This window comes from Myotis lucifugus, unplaced genomic scaffold, assembly GCF_000147115.1.
Source record: "Myotis lucifugus unplaced genomic scaffold, Myoluc2.0 scaffold_48, whole genome shotgun sequence".
NCBI lineage: Eukaryota > Metazoa > Chordata > Mammalia > Chiroptera > Vespertilionidae > Myotis > Myotis lucifugus.
In genome coordinates, this window is record NW_005871096.1 from 2,327,083 (window position 1) to 2,353,099 (window position 26,017).

The window sequence follows — 26,017 nt, forward strand, 5'->3', positions numbered from 1 at the left end:
GATGGGGAGGGAGCCATTGAAAAATGTCTAGTAAATCTGATTTCATGTGGGTGACTTGCCCTTATGCTTCTACCCTCTTGCTTATTCCCTCATCCAATTAATCACCATCTTTCCCTTTTTACATCCCATCTGTTTACTTTAGATGTTATCATCACTCCGCAGAAACAGGATGGACCCCAATCCAGATGTCAACACTGATGACACCACACACTTTCCAAGAGGTCATAGAATGTTTTATTACAGTGCTTACATAATAAAGCTTTCCAGGGACTTAAGGGCAGGCTCCCCAAACTGGTCTGGAAGTGGCTTGAGAAAGCAAGGAAAGGAGACTGGCTTGGTTTTTGTTTTGTTTTGTGAAATTGGGATTAGGATCTGAGGCCAGGATGAGGGTTCTAGTGTGTGGGCAGGGGCTTGCATGGTTTGAACTGTATGACAAGAGCCACAAGAGAAAGTACCAAACTTTCTTACCAGCTTTCCCAAACGTAGAGCCCAAGGGAGACTTAAGGCTTAAATGCTGTCATCAGTCAAACAACATAAACTGGAGTCAAGTCCTTATTACATTATGAAATACATTGTCTCATTTGCACTATTGTCATAGCCTCCTAATAAGTCTCCCTCTTATCTATACAACATACCAGTCCATCTTTCTCATCATGCCAGGCTTGTACACTTGCAAATCTGAGGATGCGTGACCTGTTCAAAATTCTTCAGTGGTTCTGCATCCCCAAGTAGTAATTCTCAACTGATTGAGAATTAGGGAACAGAATCTTGGAGACAGAGGAATACTCAAAGTGGTTCACTACAAAATGAAATAATTTTGAGGACTATTGATTTAATTTAAATATCATGTCGATTTTGTCCTCTACTACAAATAGTCATATGAGTTTCACCATAAAAATAACCTCCTACATACCAATTTAAAATAGACTTGAAGGGGGAAAAGATCAGGGGAGGTGAAAAAGGGTGGGGGGAGGATAAATGGTGATGGAAAATAAAATAAAAGGATAAAAAAAAGTAATAAAATAGACTAAAAGTGTATAGTACCCTTGCATCTTTTTGAAGGAGTCATTGTATTGATCCTATAGATTTTAGTACTTAATCAAGCATACCCTAAGGGCATATATTCTTTAGTTTGAGAAGTATAATCTTACACAATATAAAGGCTTCCATTAGAATAGGAAATCCCTCACTAGCCTAATCCCTGTCCACCCTCAGGCCTTATAATCATGGTCTGCCTCTCCAAGGATGCACGGTCAGCACTCCATGCTGCTCCACTTCTCCATGGCTTCCGTTGGTGTTTCCTTTGTCGAGGTGCCCTACCTCCAGCCCTTGCTAGACACAACTCCTCTTTCTGGACCTGGTATACTCTATTTTTTTTTTCCAAATATGTTTTTATTGACTTCAGAGAGGAAAAGAGAGGGAGAGATAGAAACATCAATGAAGAGAATCATTGATTGACTGCCTCCTGCACACCCGCTACTAGGGATCAAGCCTGCAACCCAGGCATGTGTCCTGACAGGGAATCAAACCTTGACTTCCTGGTTCATGGGTAATGCTCAACCACTGAACCACACCAGCCAGGCAGCTCTAAGGATTTGCCCAGCCAGTGTGGCTCAGTGATTGAACATATTAAGGATTTTAGTCCCTCTTTGAGGTGTTCCCATAGCTTTTCTCTGAACATTATACATATCTACATTATAGCAAGGCTCATTTTGGTTTGTAATTTTTGTATATCTACCCTCCCAAAGTTTTCATGGACAGGGACAGTGTCATTTCAACTACAAGGGCTGGCACAAAGTCTGGGGCACTGGGGCACTCAATACACTTTTGTTGAGTGAATGAAAAAATATTTTTGAAGTGACATTTATAAAAATTACTGTTGATACCTTCCTTTTATTTATGTTTAAAATATATTTTTATTGATTTCAGAGAGGAAAGGAGAGGGAGAGAGAGATAGAAACATCAACGATGAGAAAGAACCATTAATTTGCTGCCTCCTGCACACATCCCTTCCCCACCCCCCCCACCCTGCCCCCACCCCCCGGGGGTCAAGCCCACAATCCAGGCATGTGCCCTTGACCGGAATCGGACCTGGGACCCTTCAGTCTGCAGACTGATGCTCTATCAACTGAGCCCAACTGGCTAGGGCAATACCCTCCTTTTAAATGATATAAAAGAAACATTTCCAGCCTTAACCAGTTTTGCTCAGTGGATAGAGCATCAGCCTGCGGATTCAAGGGTCCCAGGTTCGATTCTGGTCAAGGGCATGTACCTTGGTTGTGGGCACATTCCCAGTAGGGGGTGTGCAGGAGGCAGCTGATTGATGTTTCTAACTCTTTATCCCTCTCCCTTCCTCTCTGTAAAAAATTAATAACATATATTTTAAAAAAGAAAAAAAAAACATCTCCAGTAATAACATGGTTGAAAATTTTTATTTACCTAACATGAGAGGTGACTTAAATATAGTTAAAATCACAGGGTACATTCATTTTAAATACTATTATGAGAAAGCCTGAAAGAAAAGAAAAGAACAAATAACAGAACACCAAGAAGGAAGAAAAAAAGAAACCTTAAGGAAAAAGGAAAAGTTTGAGCCAAAAAAATATATATATAACTTGAAAATTCCCGAGTGAAGAGCAGCAGGAAGGAAATTTATACAATCTCTCAAGGCTGGGTGGTATGGGAGAAGAAAGAAAATGTACACAAACCAGAAGGGAACAAACTGGGGCAGAAGAGGCAAAAAAAGATTTAAATGGGAAGCAAGCCCATGAAAATATAATGATATTTGCTGATAAGGCTTCAGGTGGGCAAGAGATTAGCTGAATGAATTATTCTGTTGGAAAATATAGCTAAGTGATGCACATTTCACTACTGTTGTAAGTTATAAGTTGCAACATCTTTATCCCAGTTGATTTGTGCAACGTGTCTCCATCCTCAGACCCCAGGCATTTGTTTCCTCTAAATCGTTGTACTTACAGAATAATAACGAAAAGGACAAGGATAATGAACATAGAAGAATAAGCACAATAATAATAAAACATTTATAAATTTAGTCAACCAAGTCCACTGTGTTAGAAATATATTTTTCTCTGACATAAAGTGATTATTGTTTACAGCCCCAAAATACTTAGTTGGGAGACAACAATCTTAATTTCTTTGAGATCTCTCTTCCAAACCAACTCCCAGGATTAAAAATTGAATGAAAGTATCAAGAAGAAAAGAAATAAGAAAGAAAAGAACCTGGACTTCAGTAATCAGTTCCCACATTGGCCTCTAATATGGCCTCCATTTTTGCACCTAAGTCCATTCCCAGTCTGGCAGCTCTCGAGAACCCTTTGCTGTTCCATGTATGGCTCACTGCTCTCATCTGGCCTAAGGCTCACAGTAATTTACTTTTAGACTCAGAAGGAATCATCCCTGTAAATTATAGGTTTGGATATATTGCCTCTACCCAGATCCCTCTCTTCTCTCTGGAAAGAAAGGTTACAAAAAGCCAAGAGAATGAATGACTCTTTTTTCAGCACTTAAGGCAATAACATTGTGTTATATGGGGAGGGATCAATAAATCATATGGGAGAGAAAGATTATCAGCTCATAACCATTATCCGGCCATAGCAGTTATCGTTTATTGTATGCTTAACTCCAAGGCAAAGGTCATCTCTTCATGCTGATTAGTGTGGTAGTGCTATTGCACATCTAGGGAATCTCTTGTATTGAAGAAGAGAAAATTCCCAGGAGTAGTTAGTAGAGATAATGTGAGTTAAACTCATTGGATTCAGAAGCAAGTGCACAGAGGTCAGGGACACACTGGGGAGAGGCAGAGAGCAAAGAAAAGAGGGCAGAGAATTTGCAGGATTATGGCAGTTAAGGGCATAATTGTGGTTTCACCAAATAAAACTGAGTGCTCAGCAAAGATAGAACTAAGATGACCATACTTAGTAGTCCTTAGCAACAGGGCTCTCTCCTTATACAAATGTCATTATAGTGGAAAAAGTCATATGTGAATCAAATCAATAGTAACTAGCAAGAGAGTATTTTGCAGAAAGGTGTTGTTTAGATGGTTCTAACTTTGGAGAGAACCTGGGTAGAATGTATTAGAGAATTGTGTTCATCCAACAAAGACAAAATATAAGGAAGGAAATAATGTGAGTTATATACCGAAATGAAATTGGGTCTGAATGCTGGGGAACTTCTTCTGTCCCAGAGGCCTAATTTGTCTGCTGATGATCCTTTGCATAGTCTATACAAATAACTTAATATATCCTAGCTCCATCATTCTTCAGCTGTCTTTTCTGATATTATTATTACATGAAGAAAATTCTTAAGGGAAAATAGAATTGGCTTAACCCTTGAAAGGCAACATGTCACCCCCAAATATGCCACTTTTGCATGAGGATTATTTGGGCTAAAGTCACTTGAAAAGCAGCAGGTGCCAAGAAGGCTCTCTGACCTCTTCTTTTTCTTCCTGAAAGTAGAAGATAAAATCTCCATGTGGAAGATGTTCTTCTTACACCAGAAGGAAAGAAATATCCTTATCACCAAAGATAGGACTCACACCTGCTGGAAATGTCTATCATCATAAAGACAAGAGATTAAATGTTGTTGAGGATATGGAGAAAATGGAACCTTTGTGCAGTGATGGTAGAACAGCCACTATGAAAAATAGTATGCAGATTTCTCAAAACATTGAAAGTAGAACTACATTTTGATCCATGAGCCCACTTATGGGAACATACATATTCAAAGTAAATGAAAACAGAATCTTGAATAGATATCTGTACTTCCATGTTCATTGTGGAGTTCTTTACAATGGCTAAGATATGGAAACAACCTAAGTGTCCCCAACAAATGAATGGATGAAGAATATTATACCAGATCTACATATAGCCAACTATGAGAAAAAATGAAATTCTACCATTAAAAACAACATAGATGAAACTTGAGGGCATTATGATAAGTAAAATAAGTCAGACAAAGACAAATACTGTATGATCTCACTTATATGTAAAATAAATTTTTAAAAAGTTGATTTCTTAGAGAGTAGCTGGTTACCAGGGGCTGAAGATTGAGAAAAATGGAGAGATGTTAGTCAAAGTGTAGAAACTTCAAGTTATCTGATTAACAATTTCTGAGGAATCTAATGTACCGTGTGGTGATTATTGTTAATATTACTGTAAATATATTCAAAAGTTTCTAAGAGGGTAGTTCTTAAATATTCTGATCCCAAATAAATGGTTATTATGTGACATGATGAAGGTATTAACTAACAATGTGGAGATAATCATTTTTCAAAATATAAGTGTATCAAATCAAGATATTATACATCTCAAACTTCTCCAACATGTCAATTATATCTCAATAAAGCTGGAGAAAAAAATAAGCAGAGAAGAAAACAGAGGACTGAGATATGTTCATCAGTGAAAGCAAAAATATCAATCAAAATGTGAAGGATATATTAGAAAACGTCTAATAAAATGTGTTTTTAAAAGAGCATAGTCCATAAGAAAGTAGTTTTTAAAATAAGAAAACAAAAAATATAAATAATAATTCAAGAACCAGTGTTATTTTATTTGGGAAATTTTATCTTAGTTACCATGGAGCTAGTTTCAGAGGGAGCCCATATATTTTAAAAGGTGTTGGAATGATGTCAATAATTTTTTAATCCACATGGGGATTGTTAGAGCATGTAAAGTAGAGGTCAACATTGAAGAGCTGCTGTGCAATTTTAAATTAGCTGTTTAAAATTGTAAAATCAGATTTGACTTGTGGTAGTGAACACACAATACAGTGTACAGATGATGTGTTGTAGAATTGTGCACCTGAACCTGTATAATTTTGTTAACCAGTGTCACCACAATAATTTAATAAAAGGGAACAAAACATATGATAAAGTAAAATTTAGGATCAGATATTTCCTATATGCATATGATTTGTATGTTATTTTGTAACATTTGGCAAGAATTCATTCTATTAAAATAATAAATAGTAGCTTGCTGTTACAGACAAAAGAGTTAAAGTTAAAATTCTTTATATTTTTAAATAAAAAATCAGATCAAGCACAAGGACCCAGAGTCATTCTTTATCTGATTTTGTTTATTTCTCCTGTTAGTGGTGGGAGAGGGGTCTGAACTGTGTGTGAAGGGAGGTGATATTTTAAGATACCAGAAGAGAGTGAACTGCATAATAAAAAGTGAAAATGAAGCTAAAAAAGGTCAAAAAGACAAAGGTACTAAACCTCATTTGTTTCAGCTTGTCAAACTCAATTTTATCTACTACATGTAAAAGATCCTTTAGAAAATAATTAAGTTCAAGAGGCTGCATGGTCTAAAATGATTCCTGAGGTTACTATAATTATTAATAAAAATTTCAGGGAGTGTAAATATATCTGGTGTCACACAAAGCTAAAGTTTTATGTGTGAATTAACATGAATTCCAAAAGCAGCAAGATGAGCCTGCACCAACATCTACTGCTAGTGCCAAGAACAATGGAGCTCTGACTGTTTGAGGAGCAGGGGAGAGTAAGTGTGGGTTAGGAGTAAGGTTTAAAGACAACACACTTCTCTAATTGTAATTTTATTAAGAAATCACTTCTAGGAAACTGACGTTTTTCAAAGATACTAGACTACTTCATTTTCTTTTCTGTTTAGTGTCAGTTTTATTCGGGATAATTGACATAACATGGTTTAATATATTTAATGTGTATTTAATATACATATACATTATGAAAGGACCCCCCCTTGTGTCATTAATGAACACATCCATCACCTCACATATTTATCTTTATTTTTTATGAGAACATTTAAATTTTACTCTCTTAGCAAATTTTATTTACAAAATATAATATTTTTCATTGTAGTCAGCATGTTTTACATTAGATCCTCAGAACTTATTCATCTAATAGCTGAAAGTTTGTGCCCTTTCATCAACCTTCCTATTTCCCCCACCATCACTCCCGGCCCCTGGGAACCACTTTTCTCCTCTGTTTCTATGTGTTTTCTTATAGCATGAAAAACAACCCAAGTTTATAATTATTCTGGTAAAGATTCTAAGAATACTTTTAGAAAAGAAAAAAAGATTCTGCTGTGATAAATACGGTAATAAAGAAAGAGATGAATAAAAGAAAAAGTTGCCGAAGTGTTTCTTGCTCCCAAGTCCAGTGCTCACGTGAACGAAACTGTCCAGAGATGATACATTCTTTTTCTAAATTGACACCAAAGCTGTCCAGACCAGCAATGCCACTCACGTATTTTGGAAACTGGTTATGCACTTGCGCTAGTACAAATGACCACAGAACAGCTTTCATGGCTTTCTACAAGATCAAATGATGCCATTTTCCAGCTAGAACATTCTTGGCCACCTTAGTTTCAACCTCTTTGAGGTCCACCCCTGAACTGTTTTATAATTGAGCAATGCCACTTAATTTCAATATCAAAGGTATGTGAATGTAAGATTAAGTTGCACCAAGTAATTCCCTGACATGAGAGGGATTTGTTTCTAACTTGTTGGTAAATAAGTCCAGCTGGCAATAGACAGGAAAAGTCCAAATAACAAAATGACTGTTGCCATACAACAGTATCAAAAACTGGGCCTTCTGTGTCCTTTCACGAAGGAATTAGGGGTCAAGGAAGATGAGAGCTAAAAAAAAAAAAAAGTCCTAGAATTTGAAATCTATACCAACATTTTTCCTTTTTATCTCCTTGCCCCTCCCCCTCCCAATATTTTTATCAATGGCTTCCTTTTGTCAACATTAGGACAAACTTGTCTATAGTAAGGTCTTCATATTTCTTATCTTTCTTTGATATTTGTATACTTCATTGCAGTATATTATTTCTTTAAGGTTGTCTAGATCAGATTATAAAATTCTTTAAGTTATTGCTGAAAGGTTTCATCTTTTTGACTCCTAAACATATTGTGATTGCTGCAATTTCTTGTGGCTGAAATGAAGCATGTGGAGGCAGAAACAGAAACTTTTTCAATTTGGACACTACCCAAAAAATGGAATGGGATTATAAGAGAATGAGGAACTCAAGCTACTCTTTGATGGATAAATCCATTCAAGCTACTCTTTGATGACCTTTTATAAGGAAGAATAGTATCATTTATTGAGCACCTACTATGTGCTAAGTAATATATTGTGTGCCTTATTAATACCACTTTATTGATGTTTGTAGCAATCATGGTGAGTAAATACAATTTTTTTTCTTTTTTTAATCCTCACCTAAGGATATTTTTTGATTGACTTGAGAGAGAGAGAGAGAGAGAGAGAGAGAGAGAGAGAGAGAAGAAGAGAGAGGGAAAGACAGAGAGAAATATTGATGTGAAATAAACACATCAATTGGTTGCCTCCTGCATACACCCTGACTAGGGCCTGGACGGGGGAGGAGCCATGTGCCTCTGAATGGAATCAAATCCGAGACCCTTTGATCCACAGGTTGACACTCTATCCACTGGGCCAAACCGGCTAGGGCAATTAAAAATAATTTAATTAATTAAACTGATGTGAAAAGTTACATAAATTGTCCAATCCCAAATGATTAGTAAAAGACTGAGGCTGATTCAACTCTAATTTGGTGACATCAAAACATGTGTTCTCCTTTCAGAGAGAGGAACTTTGGGTTGAATGTCCATTTTAGTCATCAACATCAACCTAAATATGATACCTTGTTCCGTTAAGTTATCAACATGCATGTTACTGTAGAAGACTACTCCTTTTTGTAGTTAGGCCTCTATTACATCTAGAACAAATGAACAAAGCTCTAAATTTCCTACAAAAATGAGATTCATTCTGTGTCATTTGTACTGTAAGCCCTTTTCTTAGGAGAAAAATAAATTAACGAGTTTTTATATTTTTACAAGGTACAATAATTTTCTTTTATAACCTAATGAAAAAGGGTACCAGAAACTCTACTAGCTCCTGTGAATTTGAGTTACTTGAAATTTCACCATCAGTGTCTCAAGAATGAGTTGAGCTACTTGCAGATAATAAGGAAGGCATTATTGAAATCATTCAAATGATTGAATGAAGTGTTTGAGAGAGGAAGTCATTGTGAGGCATACCATTTTCTTTTTCTTTTTATTTTTTTATATTTTGGTGCATGGATTTAATTCTTCCAATATATGGAGAGAAAACAATGTAGTATCTTGATATTTCACATATGACATCTAGCACTATTGCAATGACAAAGACACCCTCTGGCAAACATTTTCTTTGCATAGCATCCTTCTTGTCATGTTATTTTTGTTGGAAAATGATTTATTAGACAGTTCCTACAGTATGGAGCCTGAATAATTGATGTTGGCTGGATATGAAGGAACGATAATAATCAAATGTAGAGGTTAAGTTCATTAGCTATTAAAAGTCTGTGTGAGTCATCATCACTTCAGCCTAACCCAGTGGTTCTCAAAGTGTGGTCCCTGTCCTGACATCAGCAGCAACTGGGAGTTTGTTCAAAATGCAAATTTTTAGGCCCTCACTCCAGGCCTACTGAATCAGAAATTCCTGGAGATTGGGCCCTGCAATGTGTGTGTGTTTTGTTTATTTTTGTTCATCCCCATCCCAGGATATTTTTCCATTGATTTTTAGAGAGAGTGGAAGTTGAGGGGGAGAAATAGAGTAGCATCTATGTGAGAGAGACACATCAATTGATTGCCTCCCTCCCTCATCCTGATCTGGGCCGGGGATCAATCTTGCAACCAAGTAACAACATGCCCTTGACTGGAATCAAATGGGGAGCCTTCAGTCCACAGGCCAACCCTCTATTGACTGAGCCAAACTGGCCAGGGCTGCAATCTGTGTTTTAATAAGCCCTCCAGCAGATGCTAATGTTGCTGAAGTTTGAGAAAGACTGCCCTAATCCATGATTAGACCTGGAAAAAAATGTATATCTTATCCCCTCTTCATATTTAATAGTGGTCCTTAATCTGGTTGAACATTAGAATAATCTGCTAGTCCTTTTAAAAATTACTTATGCTCAGACCTACCCCAGACAAAGGGAATCAGCATCTCCCAGATAGATCTGATCTAATAACTGGTGGGAATATCTAGCAGCATTGTTTGTGGTGGGAAGAATTTTTAGTACGGTGTCAGCATATCTGAATCAGAATCCCAATCCACATTTCTATTCATGAATAACTTCAGACAAATCATCACAAATTTACTTTTAATCTTTATTGTTGAAAGTATTACAAAACTTTGCAAGTGCCCACTGAGTTGAGTTATGTAACAATGCATTGTAAATTACAAATCTTGCTGCTCATGGTTCAAGACAGGGTGTTTCTGATCCTGGTTAGAACTGTAGAACCTTCAGCCCCACTAGAAAGTCGGTGGGACAGAATCTGCATTTTAAAGTAATCTGTCATTCAATTACACATTCATGTTTTAGAAGCACTTTTCTAAAGCATGGGGCCAAGATAAGTCACCGTTGTAAGACATGAAAAAGAAAATGCGCTTGCATAAATTTTTTGCGCAATATGTCCCGTAATTCAAATTATACCTCGCTTTAAATGAGTGTGGGATAAAAAAGGTGGATAAATTTAGAATAAGCATTTTAGCTTCACAGTTCCATTGTGAGCTTCCACTTTAGAACTGAAAACAGAAAGTCTATGAATTTGCTTGTCCAGAAAAGATAAATGGGTACAGGTCCCCTCAGGGTTTGCTGGGTTACTAAGAATATAAGAGCAATCCAAGTTGGAAGAATAGTTCTCTTCCTGGCTGCTGTTCAAAGATTGGCAAAGAGGTAGAGAAGGTAAGATGAGCTGATAAACAACCAGGAATAGTAAAAGCCTGCAGGAAATTAGTTGTCAGTAAACATCTATACACTTATTATTACCAATGACTATCATAAATAGACATACAACTTTAAATCAACACATTATTGGAAATGTCACTGTAACAACATATGGGGAAAAAATTTAACAGAAAGTAACCAGAAAATGTGACTCATCTGGATGATTTAATATGTTTGGTTTCCTTCAGCAGGTACTCCTTGCTCCTTATGCAAGTGCAATTATTAAGGCACAAGATAAGACTTTTCTTATAATAAAGTTTCTGTATCCCCTGCTCTTTGGAGAAAGTAATAAACTGTTAGATGAACATTAAGTCCAATAAATACTCCCATACACTTCAGCTCATCAGTTGTGTAAATTTTACCAACTTACTAGGATCCTGTCATTTGGATTTACCTACTGAAGGATGAAAAGCTGAAATAAAGGTAGATAAATGCATCCCACTGGCCCATAAATAAATGTTCAACCAAAAGAGCTGTGGAGAGTAACTTTGTATTCCACCATCTGGTGCCGCAGAGCATATTATCAAAGCAGCAATAGGTGGTGGTGGGAAAACATCCGTTTCATTTTCATCCTTGAGAAAACAGTGGCATTTGGAAAACACAGGCATCCTCTTTTACGGGCCAACTACCTAAATACCATCTAAAATAAAAGGATTTATTTTGTCAATACTTTTCCACTTTAGTGAGTCCCACCATGTTAGAGATGAGGGAAGTGGTAGACGGGTAGACCTGACATCTAACATGTCCCATTTTCATGAATAATGCAGAACAAACTGCTGGAAAGTTTCTGAGTGGACCATGTAGAGAAGCCATTGAGTTCTCAGAGGACCAGGAGGTCACACCTCAAAACTTAACCTACATTAACCTCTACATTAGGTAAAGCATCATATATGACATCCTAAAAATTAAGTAAGAATCCACTGATCAATCCATTCTTCTTTCTTTTATATTCCAGTCACTCCAAACAATTTAGCACTTCTGAGCCTCAGGCATTTTGAAACCTTATCTTGCTTATGATTTTTTTCTTCACTAAATAAATATTTCCTTAATCAGACTATACCTTATAAGCATTGTTCCTGTTATTTTCATAGGCATAGAATCAGGTGTACAAAAAGGTGCAATTTAATGTATTGATTCGTTCTATTTTATGTACATTTAGGCCCATTCTGATGGATATAGAAAACTTATTGAAGTCATTTTTAGGTCAAAGCCTGAATGAAGGGTTGAAATGAAGAAAGAAAAGAGCATTCTGGTTCCTGTCTCCATATCTTGCCACACTTATATTTAGAAAAGATCTACAACCAATTCTTCCAAGTGTTTTCACATTCCTCTATCAAATGCTATGGGGACCAGCATCTTGAATAGTAGAGAGTGCACTGAATGAAAACTGATGGAAAGACAGAGGTTCTAATATAAGAACTTGTGCTAACTATGAAATCTTGGGTAAAATATGTCATTTTACTATGTTTCAGTTTCCACATATAAGAAATATTTGATAAGATATAACATGTATATTTCTTTTAACCAAAAGCTCTATGTTTATATAAATTTCAAATCCTCTAAGGTTTCTTTTATATGCTCATCAATTAAAATCACCTCTAGGAAACAGAAGAAAAACATATTTCTGAATGCCTTACATGTAGCCATACCACTAACAACTTATTATAATTGAGCATTTACTAGAAGTCAGGCTGCTGAGCACTTTTTACATATTAAAAAAAACACACCTCTATGTGTATTTTACATGTAGAAAAATTGAGTCTCAAAGAAGTTAGCTAACTTACTTATTGTCTCGTAGCTAATGAGAGATGATGCCAGAGCTTAAATCCAGAAAATCAGTTTTGGGAGCTTATAGTAGTAACATTTTACAGCTATTATGTGCCATCTAAAAATATTTTTATGCCCAGCCAGCATGGCTCAGTAGTTGAGCATCAACCTATGAACCAGGAGGTCACAGTTCGATTCCAGGTCAGGGCATACGCCTGGGTTACAGGCATGATCCCCAGTATGGGGCATGCAGGAGGTAGCTGATCAATAATTCTCTCTCTTCATTGATGTTTCTATCTCTCTCCCTCTCCCTTCCTCTCTGAAATCAATAAAAATATATTAAATAAAAATATTTTTACTTCAATATATTTAAGTCTGAGTTACAATATTTTCAATGCAGATTTCCATCATTTTTATTGTGTCATCTGGAGAGCAACATAAGGTCCTACAAAAACTATGACTGTTCCAATTGGCTAGTTTATATAGAAGCATTTCAAAGAATAAGTTATACACTCAAAAAGTAGCTAAACTCATTTCCAATAGTACCTGATATTTTCAGAGAGCAGTTTTTGATCAGGGAGAATAATTTATTCGATCAGGTAATGCAGATATAATTCAGAATGTAGTCCTCTTGAGGCTAAGCCCACAATCCACCTTATGTCCTACAGTGGATACATTTCAATTATACTTAATAAGTGTATGGCTAAAAAGTATATACTGGTATGTATTATGCATGTATTATTTCTTTCTACAGACCTCTAATTTTACCCTTCATTTATCATCTGTAAAGGGAGTCAACCAGTGTCCAGTAAACAATGTGGGCCCGATGGCAGTCCTCATGCAGCATTTACTGACAAATCCAAATCTGGCTAGATTACCTCACTTGAAAACTATGATAAAGAAAAGAGAATATTTTTAAGATTCAAAGGACAAGACTGAAATTTAGCCAATATCCTTCTATAAAAATGACCCCTGAAGCAAAAATAACAGTTATCTGCAGAGTGTAGTTTCTAAAAACAAATTGAATAACCTATACTAGAAGCAAAAGTAATTGAACAGACAAATCAAGAAATTAGAGTAAACATAATGAATAACTTCAAAAAAGTACTAGAGACTATTAGTGACGTGAAGAAAGAATAACAGTTTTAATGAAGATCTAGGTGGGAATATGAAATGTGATAAAACATAATTGCTGAAATAAAGAATTCAATATGTGTCAAATGAATTCAAAAGGCAAATTAGTGAATAAAAGATCTCTCCAGAAGGAATCAGAAATGAGTATGTAAAGAAAAAACACACAATAAAACTAAAAAGACATGGAGGTCTGAAATAGAAATGTCATCGTCCATATAGTAGGAATCTAGCTAAAGTGAATATTAAAAACTGAAAAATGTATTAGAGATTTTCAAACAGAAATGACATATTAACTAAAAAGGAATAAAATTCACCCTGGCAAAGAATTCTCAATAATAGTGAAAGCCAGAAGACAATAGAATGATATTGTCCAAATAATTAGAGAAAATTGTTATTTTGGAATCTTATATAATAAAAGCGTAATATGCTAAGTGTCCATTTGGTCATCCATTTGGTCAACCATTCAATCAGTCGCTATGATGTTCACTGATCACCAGTGGGCAGATGCTCCAACCGGTAGTTAGCTTGCTGCTGGGGTCTGGCGACTGGGACTGAGAGAGAGGGCTGGACACACCCTGGAGCCCTTCCATGGTCCCTCCCTGGCCAGCCAACCCTCATCGGCCCCAATCAGGATTGGGCAAGATAGCCCGGATTGGCCCCCATTGCTGACCAGGCCGAGGGACCCCACCCATTCATATATTTGTGCACTGGGCCTCTAGTCCTATATAATCATCTACACTAATAAAAGACAAACATGCAAATTAACCATACCTTCACTACACCGTAAGCCATGCCCACCAGCCAATCAGAGCGACTATATGCAAATTAACCCAACCAAGATGGTGCCGGCAGCCATGGAGCCGCAGAGAGCAGGAGGCTTGGTTACCCCAGTGATGGAGGAAGCCAAGCTTCCCGCCTGTCACAGCTGGCTCTGAGTTCCACTCAAGGCAACAAAGTTTCAATTATAGAAGATAAATAAACCCAAGATACCTGCTTCCAGCCTGCCGTGGCCATGGAGCTGGAGTGAGCAAGAGGCTTGGGTTGCCCCTGGCGATGGAGGAAGCCAAGCTTCCCGCTCCACTCAAGGCTACAAAGTTTCAATTATAGAAGGTAAATAAATCCCAGAATTAAAAAAAAGAAAAGAAAAAAAGGAGAAGCTGGGAGCTTCCGTTGCCAGGGGGCTTGGCCAGCCTGAAAATGACCCTCAGCCCCTCACCCAGACTGGCCAGGCACCCCAGTGGGGACCCCAACCCTGAAGGGGGTGTGACCAGCCTGTAAACACCCATCAGCCCCTCACCCAGGCTGGCTAGGCACCCCAGCAGGACCCCGACCCTGATCTGGGACACCCTTCAGGGCAAACCAGCCAGCCCCCACCTGTGCACCAGGCCTCTATCCTATATAATAAAAGGGTAATATGCAAATTGACCCTAACAGCAGAATGACTGGGATTGACTGGTCACTATGACACACACTGACCACCAGGGGGAAGACGCTCAATGCAGGAGCTGTCCCCTGGAGGTCAGTGCGCTCCCACAGGGGGAGTTCTGCTCAGCCACAAGCCAGGCTGATGGCTGCCAGCACAGCAGTGGTGGCGGAAGCATCTCCCGCCTCCTCACCAGCACTAAGGATGTCTGACTGCAGCTTAGGTCTGCTCCCTGCTGGTAAGTGGACATCCCCTGAGGGCTGCCGGGCTGCCAGAGGGATGTTTGACTGCCAGTTTGGGCCCGATCCCCCAAGGAGTGGGCCTAAGCCAGCAGGTGGACATCCTCCAAGGGGTCCCAGACTTCAAGAGGGCATAGGTCGGGATGAGGGACTCCCCTGAGTGCACAAATTTTTGTGCACAGGTCCTCTAGTCCTATATAATAAAAGGATAATATGCAAATTGACCCTATCAGCAGAAAGACCAGGAATGACAGGTCTCTATGATACACACTGATCACCAGGGGGTAGACGCTCAATGCAGGAGCTGCCCTCTGGTGGTCAGTGTGCTTCCACATTGAGAGCATCACTCAGCCAGAAGCCAGGCTCACAGCTGGCGGATGCAGCAGCAGTGGCGGGAGCCTCTCCCACCTCCGCTGTAGGCAGGTGGTAAGAAGTGAGGGGTCCTGGACTGTGAGAGCCCTGGACTGTGAGAGGGATGTCTGACAGGTGGACACCCCTGAGGGGTTCTGGACTGTGAGATGGCACAGTTGGAGCCTCTAGTCCTATCTAATAAAAGAGAAACATGGTAATTAGCCGTACAGCCGCTACCCTTCCCATTGGCTAATCAGGGCGATATGCAAATTAACTGCCAGCCAAGATGGCGGCCAGCAGCCATGCACTGAAGCGATCAGGGAGGCTTGCTTGCTCCAGTGATGGCGGACTTCAATGTTCCCCGCCTGACTTGCCGGCCTCTCAGCTGCAACTCTAAGCAACTATGTTGCAAATATAGAAGCTAAACAAAACCCCAGAAACCTGCTTTATTCAGCCAGGCTTCAGCCAGCCAGACCACAACATTGTATCAAATACAGAAGGTAAACAAAGGCCAGAAACCTGCTTTCAGCAGCCGAGGCCTCAGAGCTAAAGCTGGCCCAGAATAAAAAAAAGAAAAGAAAAAAAGGAGCGGTTGGGAGCTTCAGTCACCCGCCAGCCTGAAAACGGAAAGAAAGAAAGAAAGAAAGAAAGACTGGCCAGGCACCCCAGTGGGGACCCCCACCCTGATCCAGGACACCCTTCAGGGCAAACCAGCCGGCCCCCACCCGTGCACCAGGCCTCTATTCTATATAGTAAAAGGGTAATATGCCTCCCAGCACCGGGATCAGCGTGACAGGGGGCAGCGCCCAAACCCCCTGATCACCCTGAGGCTCTGTGTGTGACAGGGGGCGGGGACACAACCTCCCTATCCGCCCTGCTCTGTTCATGACAGGGGAAGGCACCCCAACCCCCTGATCAGCCCTGCTCTGTGCCTGATAGGGGAGAGCTCCCCAACCCCCTGATCACCCTGCGGCTCTGTGTGTGACAGGGTGCAGCGCCCCAACCCCCTGATCGGCCCTGCTCTGTGGGTGATAGAGGGCGGCGCCCCAACCCCCCCCCCCGACGGGCCTGCTCTGTGTGTGACGGGGTAGAGCCATAACCTCCCCATCGACCCTGCCCTGAGTGTGACAGTGGCGGCGCCCCAACCCCCTGATTGGCCCTGCTCTGTGTGTGACAGGGTGCAGCGCCCCAACACCCCTCCCCACGGGCCCTGCTCTGTGTGTGACGGGGTAGAGCCATAACCTCCCCATCGGCCCTGCCCTGAGTGTGACAGGGTGTGGCGCCCCAACCCCCTGATCGGCCCTGCTCTGTGTGTGACAGAGGGCGGTGCCCCAACTCCCCTATCGGCCCTACTCTGTGAGGACAGGGGGGAGCTCCTCAACCCCCTGATGGGCCCTGCTCTGTGCATGACAGGGGGGAGCTCCCCAACCCCCTGATCGGCCCTGCTCTGTGTGTGACAGGTGGTGGCACCGCAACTTCCCTACCGACCCTGCCTTGAGTGTGACAGGGGGTGGTGCCCCAACCCCCCAATCGGCCCTACCCTGAGTGTGACTAGGGGTGGCATCGCAACCTCCCGATCCGCCCTGCTCTGTGCATGACAGGGGGCAGCGCCCCAACTCCCCAGTCGGCCCTGCTCTGAGCCTGACCAGGGGCTGCACCTAGGGATTGGGCCTGCCCTCTGCCACCCGGGAGCAGGCCTAAGCCAGCAGGTCATTATCTCCTGAGGGGTCCCAGACAGTGAGAGGGCACAGGATTGGCTGAGGGCCCCTCCTACCCCCCGAGTGCACAAATTTTTGTGCACCGGGCCTCTAGTAAAAGTATAAAATCCCAATAATTTATTCTTCCCAATTACTAATCTCTAAACTGAATTTAGTCATCAAATGTGAGAAGTTTGAAGAGTTTCTTAATTTGAAATCTGAGTTTTCTTCTGTCAGATGAGTCAATGAGTAAAGGACATTTATAAAGACAAAATGAAGATTTCCCTCTATAATGTTGAAAAAATGGGTTGTACTAGAGATTAATGATGAAAAAAACAGGCAGGGTTTTGATGGAGGCTCGTGTGTGTGTGTGTGTGTGTGTGTGTGTGTGTGTGTGTGAAGCTTTGGAATTTGGAGAACATCCCTGCATTTGTTAAATTCAGTGCCATCTTAAGATGGTCTATTATACTTAAGACATTTATCAGATATTCAAAACAGTGCAATGCAAGTTATGTCATTAAATTCTATTGGCCCCTGCTCTGTTTCTGCAAATACTCAGACAGTCTACTGCCCCCAAAATGGATCAAGTCACCCTGCATGCCTATGCCTTCTTTCTAGTGGAGTAACCATCTCCCTTACTGCTTCCCTAAAATCACTTTACCATTCGAAAGCCCTAAGGTGCAGGCAGTGTCAGTCCTCCCTGTGGGCTTCCAGATACTCGGGCCACTTTTACAAATTTTCCATGATGAGGTGTATTAAGCAAGCTATTCATCAACAGAATACTTCTTAAAAGACACTGTGACTATCTATTCAACTCTGAGGGGACAGACATCATTACTGCAAGGTTCAGGCTGATAATGATAGAAATGTATTATGAGCAACAATTATTAAGATTTCAGCGGAGTGGTGTCAGTCTCTCAGAAAAACCCTGAATATGTGGCATCATATGAATTATTTATCATTCACAAGATAACATGTTAGCATGCGTTGCCGAGAAGAAGCGGTCAGATAGAAAATGTTGCTCTAAAAATAGCACAGTGACTCCTTCAACAAGCCTAGCCTGGGAAGGATCCTTATTACAAGTCAGTGAATGGAGCAAGGGGGAAGCTGGAAGCTTGGGCTCAGAATGTTACATTCTAATTTGTTCTCTTCCTCTATCCAGAGAAAGTGGTGCTGCTGCCACTGGATGGAACCTACTCTGAAGTCTCTAAGGATCAGTGAGGTAAAGTAGATCTGAGAGAGTAGCCTGTTTTGTTAGCTTAAATGACAACAGTCACCTCCCCTACTGCCACCTCCTGACTGCTATTGCCAAAAAGAAAGAATTACCTTTCCTGAGAATTGGACTTTACTGAAACTGCTTTGGGCTGGGAGACCCAATTCTAGACTGCCTTTATTATTTATTTATTTATTTATTTATTTATTTATTTATTTATTTATTTATAATTCTTTATTGTTTAAAGTATTACATAAATCTCCCTTTTCCCCCATTGACCTCACCCCAGCTGCTCCTACCCCCCAGCACATACCCTCACCCCACTACTGTCTGTGTCCATTGGTTATGCACATATGCATGCATACAAGTCCTTTGGTTGATCTCTTACCTCCACCCCTCCAATCCCCTGCCTTCCCTCTTGGGTTGGAAAGTTTGTTCAATGCTTCTAGGACTCTAGATCTATTTTTCTTCATCAGTTTATGTTGTTCATTATATTCCACAAATGAGTGAGATCATATGATATTTATCTTTCTCCGACTGACTTATTTCACTTAGCATAATGCTCTCCAGGTCCATTCAGGCTGTTGCAAATAGTAAGAATTCCTTCTTTTTTATAGCAGCATAGTATTCCATTGTGTAGATGTACCACAGTTTTTTAATCCACTTATCTGCTGAAGGGCACTTCGGCTGTTTCCAAATCTCAGCTATTGTAAATCGTGCTGATATGAACATAGGAGTGCATATATCCTTTCTGACTGGTGTTTCTGTTTTCTTGGGATATAGTCCTAGAAGTGGGATTACTGGGCCAAATGGGAATTTCATTTTTAACTTTTTGAGGAAACTCCATACTGTCTTCCACAGTGGCTGCACCAGTCTGCATTCCCAACAACAGTGCACAAGGGTTCCTTTTTCTCCACATCCTTGCCAGCACTTGTTTGTTGATTTGTTGATGATAGCCATTCTAACAGGCTTGAGATGGTATCTCATTGTCCTTTTGGTTTGCATCTCTCAGATGATTAGTGACTTTGAGCACGTTTTCATAAGTCTCTTGGCCTTCTGTATGTCTTCTTTAAAAAAGCATCTATTTAGGTCCTTTGCCCATTTTTTGATTGCGTTATCTTCCTTTTGTTAAGTTGTATGAGTTCCCTGTAAATGTTGGAGATTAAACCCTTATTGGTGATAACAGTGGCAAATATGTTCTTCCATTCAGTGGGCTTTCTTGTTGTTTTGTTGATGGTTTCTTTTGCTATGTGGAAGCTTTTTATTTTGATGTAGTCCCATTTGTTTATTTCTTTTTAGTTTCCATTGTCTTAGAAGCTGTGTCAGTAAAAATAGCGCTATGATATATGGCTGATATTTTGCTGCCTATGGATTCCTCTAAGATTTTTATGGTTTTGTGTCTTACTTTTAAGTCCTTTATCCATTTTGAGTTTATTTTTGTGTGTGGTGTAAATTGGTGGTCTAGATTCATTTTTTTGCATATATCTGTCCAACTTCCCAGCACCATTTATTGAAGAGACTGTCTTGACTCCATTATATGTTCTTACCTCCTTTGTCAAATATTAATTGAGCATAATGACTTGGGTTGATTTCTGGGTCCTCTGTTCTGTTCCATTGGTTTATATGCCTGTTCTTGTGCCAGTACCAGGCAGTTTTGAGAACAGTGGCTTTGTAATATAGCTTGATATCTGGTATTGTGATTCCTCCAACTTTGTTCTTCTTTCTCAGGATTGCTGCAGCTATTCGGGGTCTTTTGTTTTCCATGTGAATTTTTGGAGAGTTTGTTCTAAGTCTGTGAAATATGCCGTTGGTATTTTAATGGGGATTGCATTGAATCTATATATTGCTTTGGGTAGTATGGACATTTTAATGATGTTGATTCTACCAATCTATAAACACGGAATATTCTTTCATTTGTTTATGTTTACCTCTATCTCTTTGTTCAACATCTTGTAGTTTTCTAAGTACAGGTTTTTTGCATCCTTAGGTAAGTTTATTCCAAGGTATCTTATTTTTTTTGTTGCAATGGGATTGTTTTTTTTTAGTTTCTCTTTCTGTGAGTTCATTATTGTTGTATAAAAAAGCCAAAGATTTCTGGGTGTTAAATTTCTATCCTGCTATATTGCCGAATTCATTTATTAAGTCTAGTAGTTTTTTGATGGAGTCTTTAGGGTTGTCCATGTACAATATCATGTCATCTGCGAATAATGACAGTTTTACTTCTTTTACAATATGGATGCCTTTTATTTATTCTTATCCGTTCATAATAGCTAGCACTTCCAGTACTATGTCGAACAGGAGTGGTGAAAGTGGGCATCCCTGTCTTGTTCCTGTTCTTAGAAAATGGTTTTAGTTTTTGCCCATTGAGTATGATGTTGGCTGTAGATTTGTCATGTAAGGCTTTATTATGTTGAGGTATAATCCCTCTATTCCCACTTTGCTGAGAGTTTTTCATCAGGAAAGGGTGTTGGATTTTGTCAAATGCTTTTTATACATCAATTGATATGATTATGTGATTTTTGTCTCTCAATTTGCTTATGTGATGTAACATGTTTATTGATGTGCAGATATTGTACCAGCCCTGCATCCCCGGAATAAATCCCACTGGGTCATGGTGTATATTTCTAACATAATGCTGGATCCGATTTGCTAGAATTTTGTTGAGGATTTTAGCATCTATGTTCATCAGGGATATTGGCCTGTAATTCTCTTTCTTTGTAGTGTCATTATATGATTTTGGGATTAGGGTAATACTGGCTTCATAGAAAGAGCTTGGAAGTGTGCCTTCCTCTTGAAATTTCTGGAATAGTCTGAGAAGGATAGGTTTTAGTTCTTCTTTGAATGTTTGGTAAAACTCCCTTGTGAAGCCATCCGGTCCAGGACTTTTGTTCGCTGGAAGATTTTTTATTACCATTTCAATCTCATCAGTAGTTATCAGCCTATTCAGGTTTTTTTATTCTTCCTGATTGAACTTTGGAAGCTTGTATTTTTCCAGGAATATGTCCATTTCATCTAGGTTGTCAGTTTGTTGGAGTAGAGTTGTTTGTAGTATTTTTTTATAATCCTTTGTATGTCTGTGGGGTCAGTTGTTACCTCACCTCTTGCATTTCTGATTTTGTTTATTTGAGTCCTCTTTCTTTTTTTCTTGGTGAGCCTGGCTAGTGGTTCATAGGTTCATAAATCTTGTTTATCTCAACTGCCTTTAAATGCTTATTAACTCTTTCTGACCAAAAAAACAAACCAACAAAACCCTCAAACATTATACTGACATGGTGAGCAGATGAGCATCCTTACCTAAGTGAAAAAATTATCTTCAGAAATCCAGGAACAATGTACTAGACCAGTGGTCGGCAAACTCATTAGTCAACAGAGCCAAATATCAACAGTACAATGATTGAAATTTCTTTTGAGAGCCAAATTTTTTAAACTTAAACTATATAGGTAGGTACATTCAACTTTAAATTCGCGGTTTTTGTCTTCCGTTTTTCTTTGCTTCTTCTTTGTAGCCATCTCAAACAGGGCACCTAAAAAATGTTTCATTTTATAACAATAAAGCCACCAACACAAAAGAATTACAATTTTTAAATTGATGACAAACATACCTGTAGGATATGCAGCTGGTTGGAAAAATACAGGTAACTTTATGCTTCGAGAAGGTACTTTTGTCACCCGCACGCCATTTGCGGACACGACTAGCGCTAAGCACTGCACAATGAGACTGCTGACTGGCTCACTCAACTCTGTGCCTTGTCTCCCGTCGCCCGACCAACCGACACCCCCCACTTCTTCTAACGCCACTTCTTCAAAATAGACTCGCCCAGGCCCAAAACCGACTTCTGTGCATGGGCCACGAAGTTTCAGTCGCACTGTACATGTGCGCCCGCACGTGGTATTTTGTGGAAGAGCCACACTCAAGGGGCCAAAGAGCCGCATGTGGCTCGCGAGCCGCTGTTTGCCGACCCCTGTACTAGACTCATGTACTGAAAACAGGGTAGAGAAAAATAGAACTGGACTGTAACTCTAACATACACTAAAGAATTTGATTATTTTAGTAAGTCATTTCATTTCTTTGTGTTTATTTCCTACTTTATAGAATAAAAGAAGAATGGACAAAATGACAGTTTCAGATAAGAAAAAATAACTAAAGATCTAAGCGATTGGAGTTATGTAGGGAAGGTACAAGCAACTTCTGTACTGTGGTTGCCTTCTTAGCCCTCAGCCAGTACATTACTGCCGGAAGCCGGTCCATCCTTGCTGCTTGACACAGTCGCTGCAGGAAAGAAACATCTGCACAGCATATGTTTCAAGGGACCTGGCATATATAGCATACTGTTCTTAATATGTTTGCTCCCTTTAGCGCCATGTGTTTTAACCAAGGTCACCTCTCTGAGAAAGGTTGTTTCCCCAGGTGGGGATCTTTCCCTGAGGTTAGGGAGGGGATACAACCCCTTAATTAAGTGCCAGGCGGGTAGTTAAGCTACATAATCTTTACTCCCTGGAATGGAGATAAGAAACGCCCTAACCTTTGTAATAGAAATTGACAGGATTAAAATCGGCTGATATAAATACGGATGTAACAAGACAATAAACATCAGATCCTCATCAGATCCTCATCAGTTCCTAACCAGAACTCTGACCAGAACTTTGGCTGGAGATCCTGGCTAGAGGTCCTGACTAGGCTGCTGATCAACTGAAGGCTGTCTTCGTGTCATTCCTTCTTCGCCGACTCCGTCCACACCTTTGGGGACCCCTGGACCCACTGGGATTGGACCCCAGCAACTGGCGCCCAACGTGGGGCATCTAGGTAAGTCCCCCCGTACTTGGGAAGTACTTGGGACAGATAGGACTGCACCATAGGGTGCTGCAGACCCCTCCTATAGAGGATAAGTAAGGTAAGCGGGTAGTTAATACAGAACTTAGATTGACAAGATGGGTCATACTGAGTCTAAAGAAAAAAGACTCTGTATTAATCTTTTAATGCATCTGCTTGCTAGCAGAGGAGTTAAGATTACTCCCAGTCAGATAGAAAGTTTTATAGAATATGCATGTCAATGGGTCCCTGAGGATGGAACTGTTAATTTAACAACTTGGACTAAAATAGGAGAGCAATTTATGAATTATCACACCTTCCATCCGCAGGACCAGAGTCCCGGAAAATGCCTTTTCCCTCTGGAATTTAATTCGTGGCATCTTGGCACCAGAGGCAGAAAGTATTGAACGTTCTCAAACTTTAAATAGTCCCTCGGATCCACCTAGAGAAGACACATCATTATTGTCTCCAGGTCAATCTAAGAGCAATTTAGCTATGCCTACTGATCGGAAGGAGAATAAATATCATAAACATGATCATTGTTCCTTTCCAGTCAGTAGAGAGGAGAGAGGCCCTCCCATTCAAAACAGGCTCCCTAAATTAGAAAGGAAGCCTAAACCAGGTTCTCCAGCTGGTGGCGGCGCCATTAGTGGGGACACCCCATACATCAGCAGCAAGATCAGCCTTATCTCCAAGGCGGAGATCCGCTACGAGGGCATACTCTACACCATCGACACCGAGAACTCCACCATAGCTCTCGCCAAAGTTCGGTCCTTTGGTACAGAAGACAGACAAACAGATTATCCAATACCACCTCGAGATGAAGTCTTTGAATACATTATATTCCGTGGAAGTGATATTAAAGACCTCACTGCTTGTGAGCCGACAAAACCACAATGTTCTTTGCCTCAGGACCCAGCTATCGTTCAGTCTTCACTAGGCTCATCTACTTCTTCATTCCAGTCAGTGGGTTCCTATGGACCTTTTGGCAGGATGTCGATGTACAGTCAGTTCAGTCCAAGTTCATTAGTTGAGCAGCAATTTGGTGCTGTTGGTGTTGCTGGAAGCTCCTTGACATCCTTTGGAACAGAAACATCAAACAGCGGTACCCTGTCCCAAAGTAGTGCAGTCGGTTCTGCCTTTACACAGGATACAAGATCTGTAAAAACACAGTTATCTCAAGGTTGTTCAAGCCCTCAGTTAGATCCTTTGAGAAAAAGCCCTACCATGGAACAAGCAGTAGAGACTGCCTCGGCCCATTTACCTGCTCCAGCACCTGTTGGGAGAAGGAGCCCTGTATCGACCAGGCCTTTACCATCTACCAGCCAAAAAGCAATAAAGAATCAAGAGCACAGGCGAGCTGATATACACAAAGTTTCAAGACCAGAAAATGAGCAACTTAGAAATGATAGCAAGAGACAAATAGTTCCAGGTGCTCTTTCAGTTCCAAGGAGAGGGTGTGGGAGTCATCGAGGTGGCAGGGGAAGATTTGGTATTCGGCGAGATGGTCCTATGAAATTTGAGAAAGACTTTGAAAGTGCAAATGCACCATTTAACAAGGAGGAAATTGACAGAGAGTTTCATAATAAACTTAAATTGAAAGTGGAAGATAAACTTGAGAAACAGGAGAAGCCTATAAATGGTGAAGATAAAGGAGACTCAGGTGTTGATACTCAAAACAGTGAAGGAAATGCAGATGAAGAAGATCCACTTGGACCTAATTGCTATTATGACAAAACTAAATCCTTCTTTGATAACATTTCTTGTGATTATAATAGAGAATGGAGACCGACCTGGGCTGAAGAAAGAAGATTAAATGCTGAAACATTTGGAATCCCACTTCATCCAAACCGAGGCCATGGGGGGGGGTACAGAGGCAGAGGAGGTCTTGGTTTCCTTGGTGGCTGAGGGCGTGGTGATGGTAGAGCTTGTACCTCCACCACCCCTCAAGGATTTTGTAGTGGATTCAGAGGAGGTCGTGGGAGCAGGGAATTTGCAGATTTTGAATATAGGAAAGACAACAAAGTTGCTGCATAGTCTACAAACAAGTCTTTGGAAATAGGTGAATTAAACTAAAGCCCTCATCAATAGAGAGACTTACTTACAGGAACATGGAAGGTTCCGGAAGCCGGTCCATCCTTGCTGCTTGACACAGTCGCTGCAGGAAAGAAACATCTGCACAGCATATGTTTCAAGGGACCTGGCATATATAGCATACTGTTCTTGATATGTTTGCTCCCTTTAGCGCCATGTGTTTTAACCAAGGTCACCTCTCTGAGAAAGGTTGTTTCCCCAGGTGGGGATCTTTCCCTGAGGTTAGGGAGGGGATACAACCCCTTAATTAAGTGCCAGGCGGGTAGTTAAGCTACATAATCTTTACTCCCTGGAATGGAGATAAGAAACGCCCTAACCTTTGTAATAGAAATTGACAGGATTAAAATCGGCTGGTATAAATACGGATGTAACAAGACAATAAACATCACATCCTCATCAGTTCCTAACCAGAACTCCGACCAGAACTTTGGCTGGAGATCCTGGCTAGAGGTCCTGACTAGGCTGCTGATCAACTGAAGGCTGTCTTTGTGTCATTCCTTCT

At 40.3% G+C, this 26,017-nt stretch overlaps 1 protein-coding gene across 1 annotated transcript in view; it reads left to right on the forward strand.

Moving 5' to 3' along the window:
- LOC102428687 (protein LSM14 homolog A-like) overlaps positions 1–25,484 on the forward strand; it is a 50,462-nt gene extending 24,978 nt beyond the window's left edge. The window contains 2 exon segments of the mRNA XM_023753664.1: positions 24,026–24,604; positions 24,782–25,484. Coding sequence (XP_023609432.1) covers positions 24,026–24,604; positions 24,782–25,458 — 1,256 coding nt within the window. The 3' untranslated portion in view covers positions 25,459–25,484.
- The last annotated feature ends 533 nt before the right edge of the window (positions 25,485–26,017 follow it).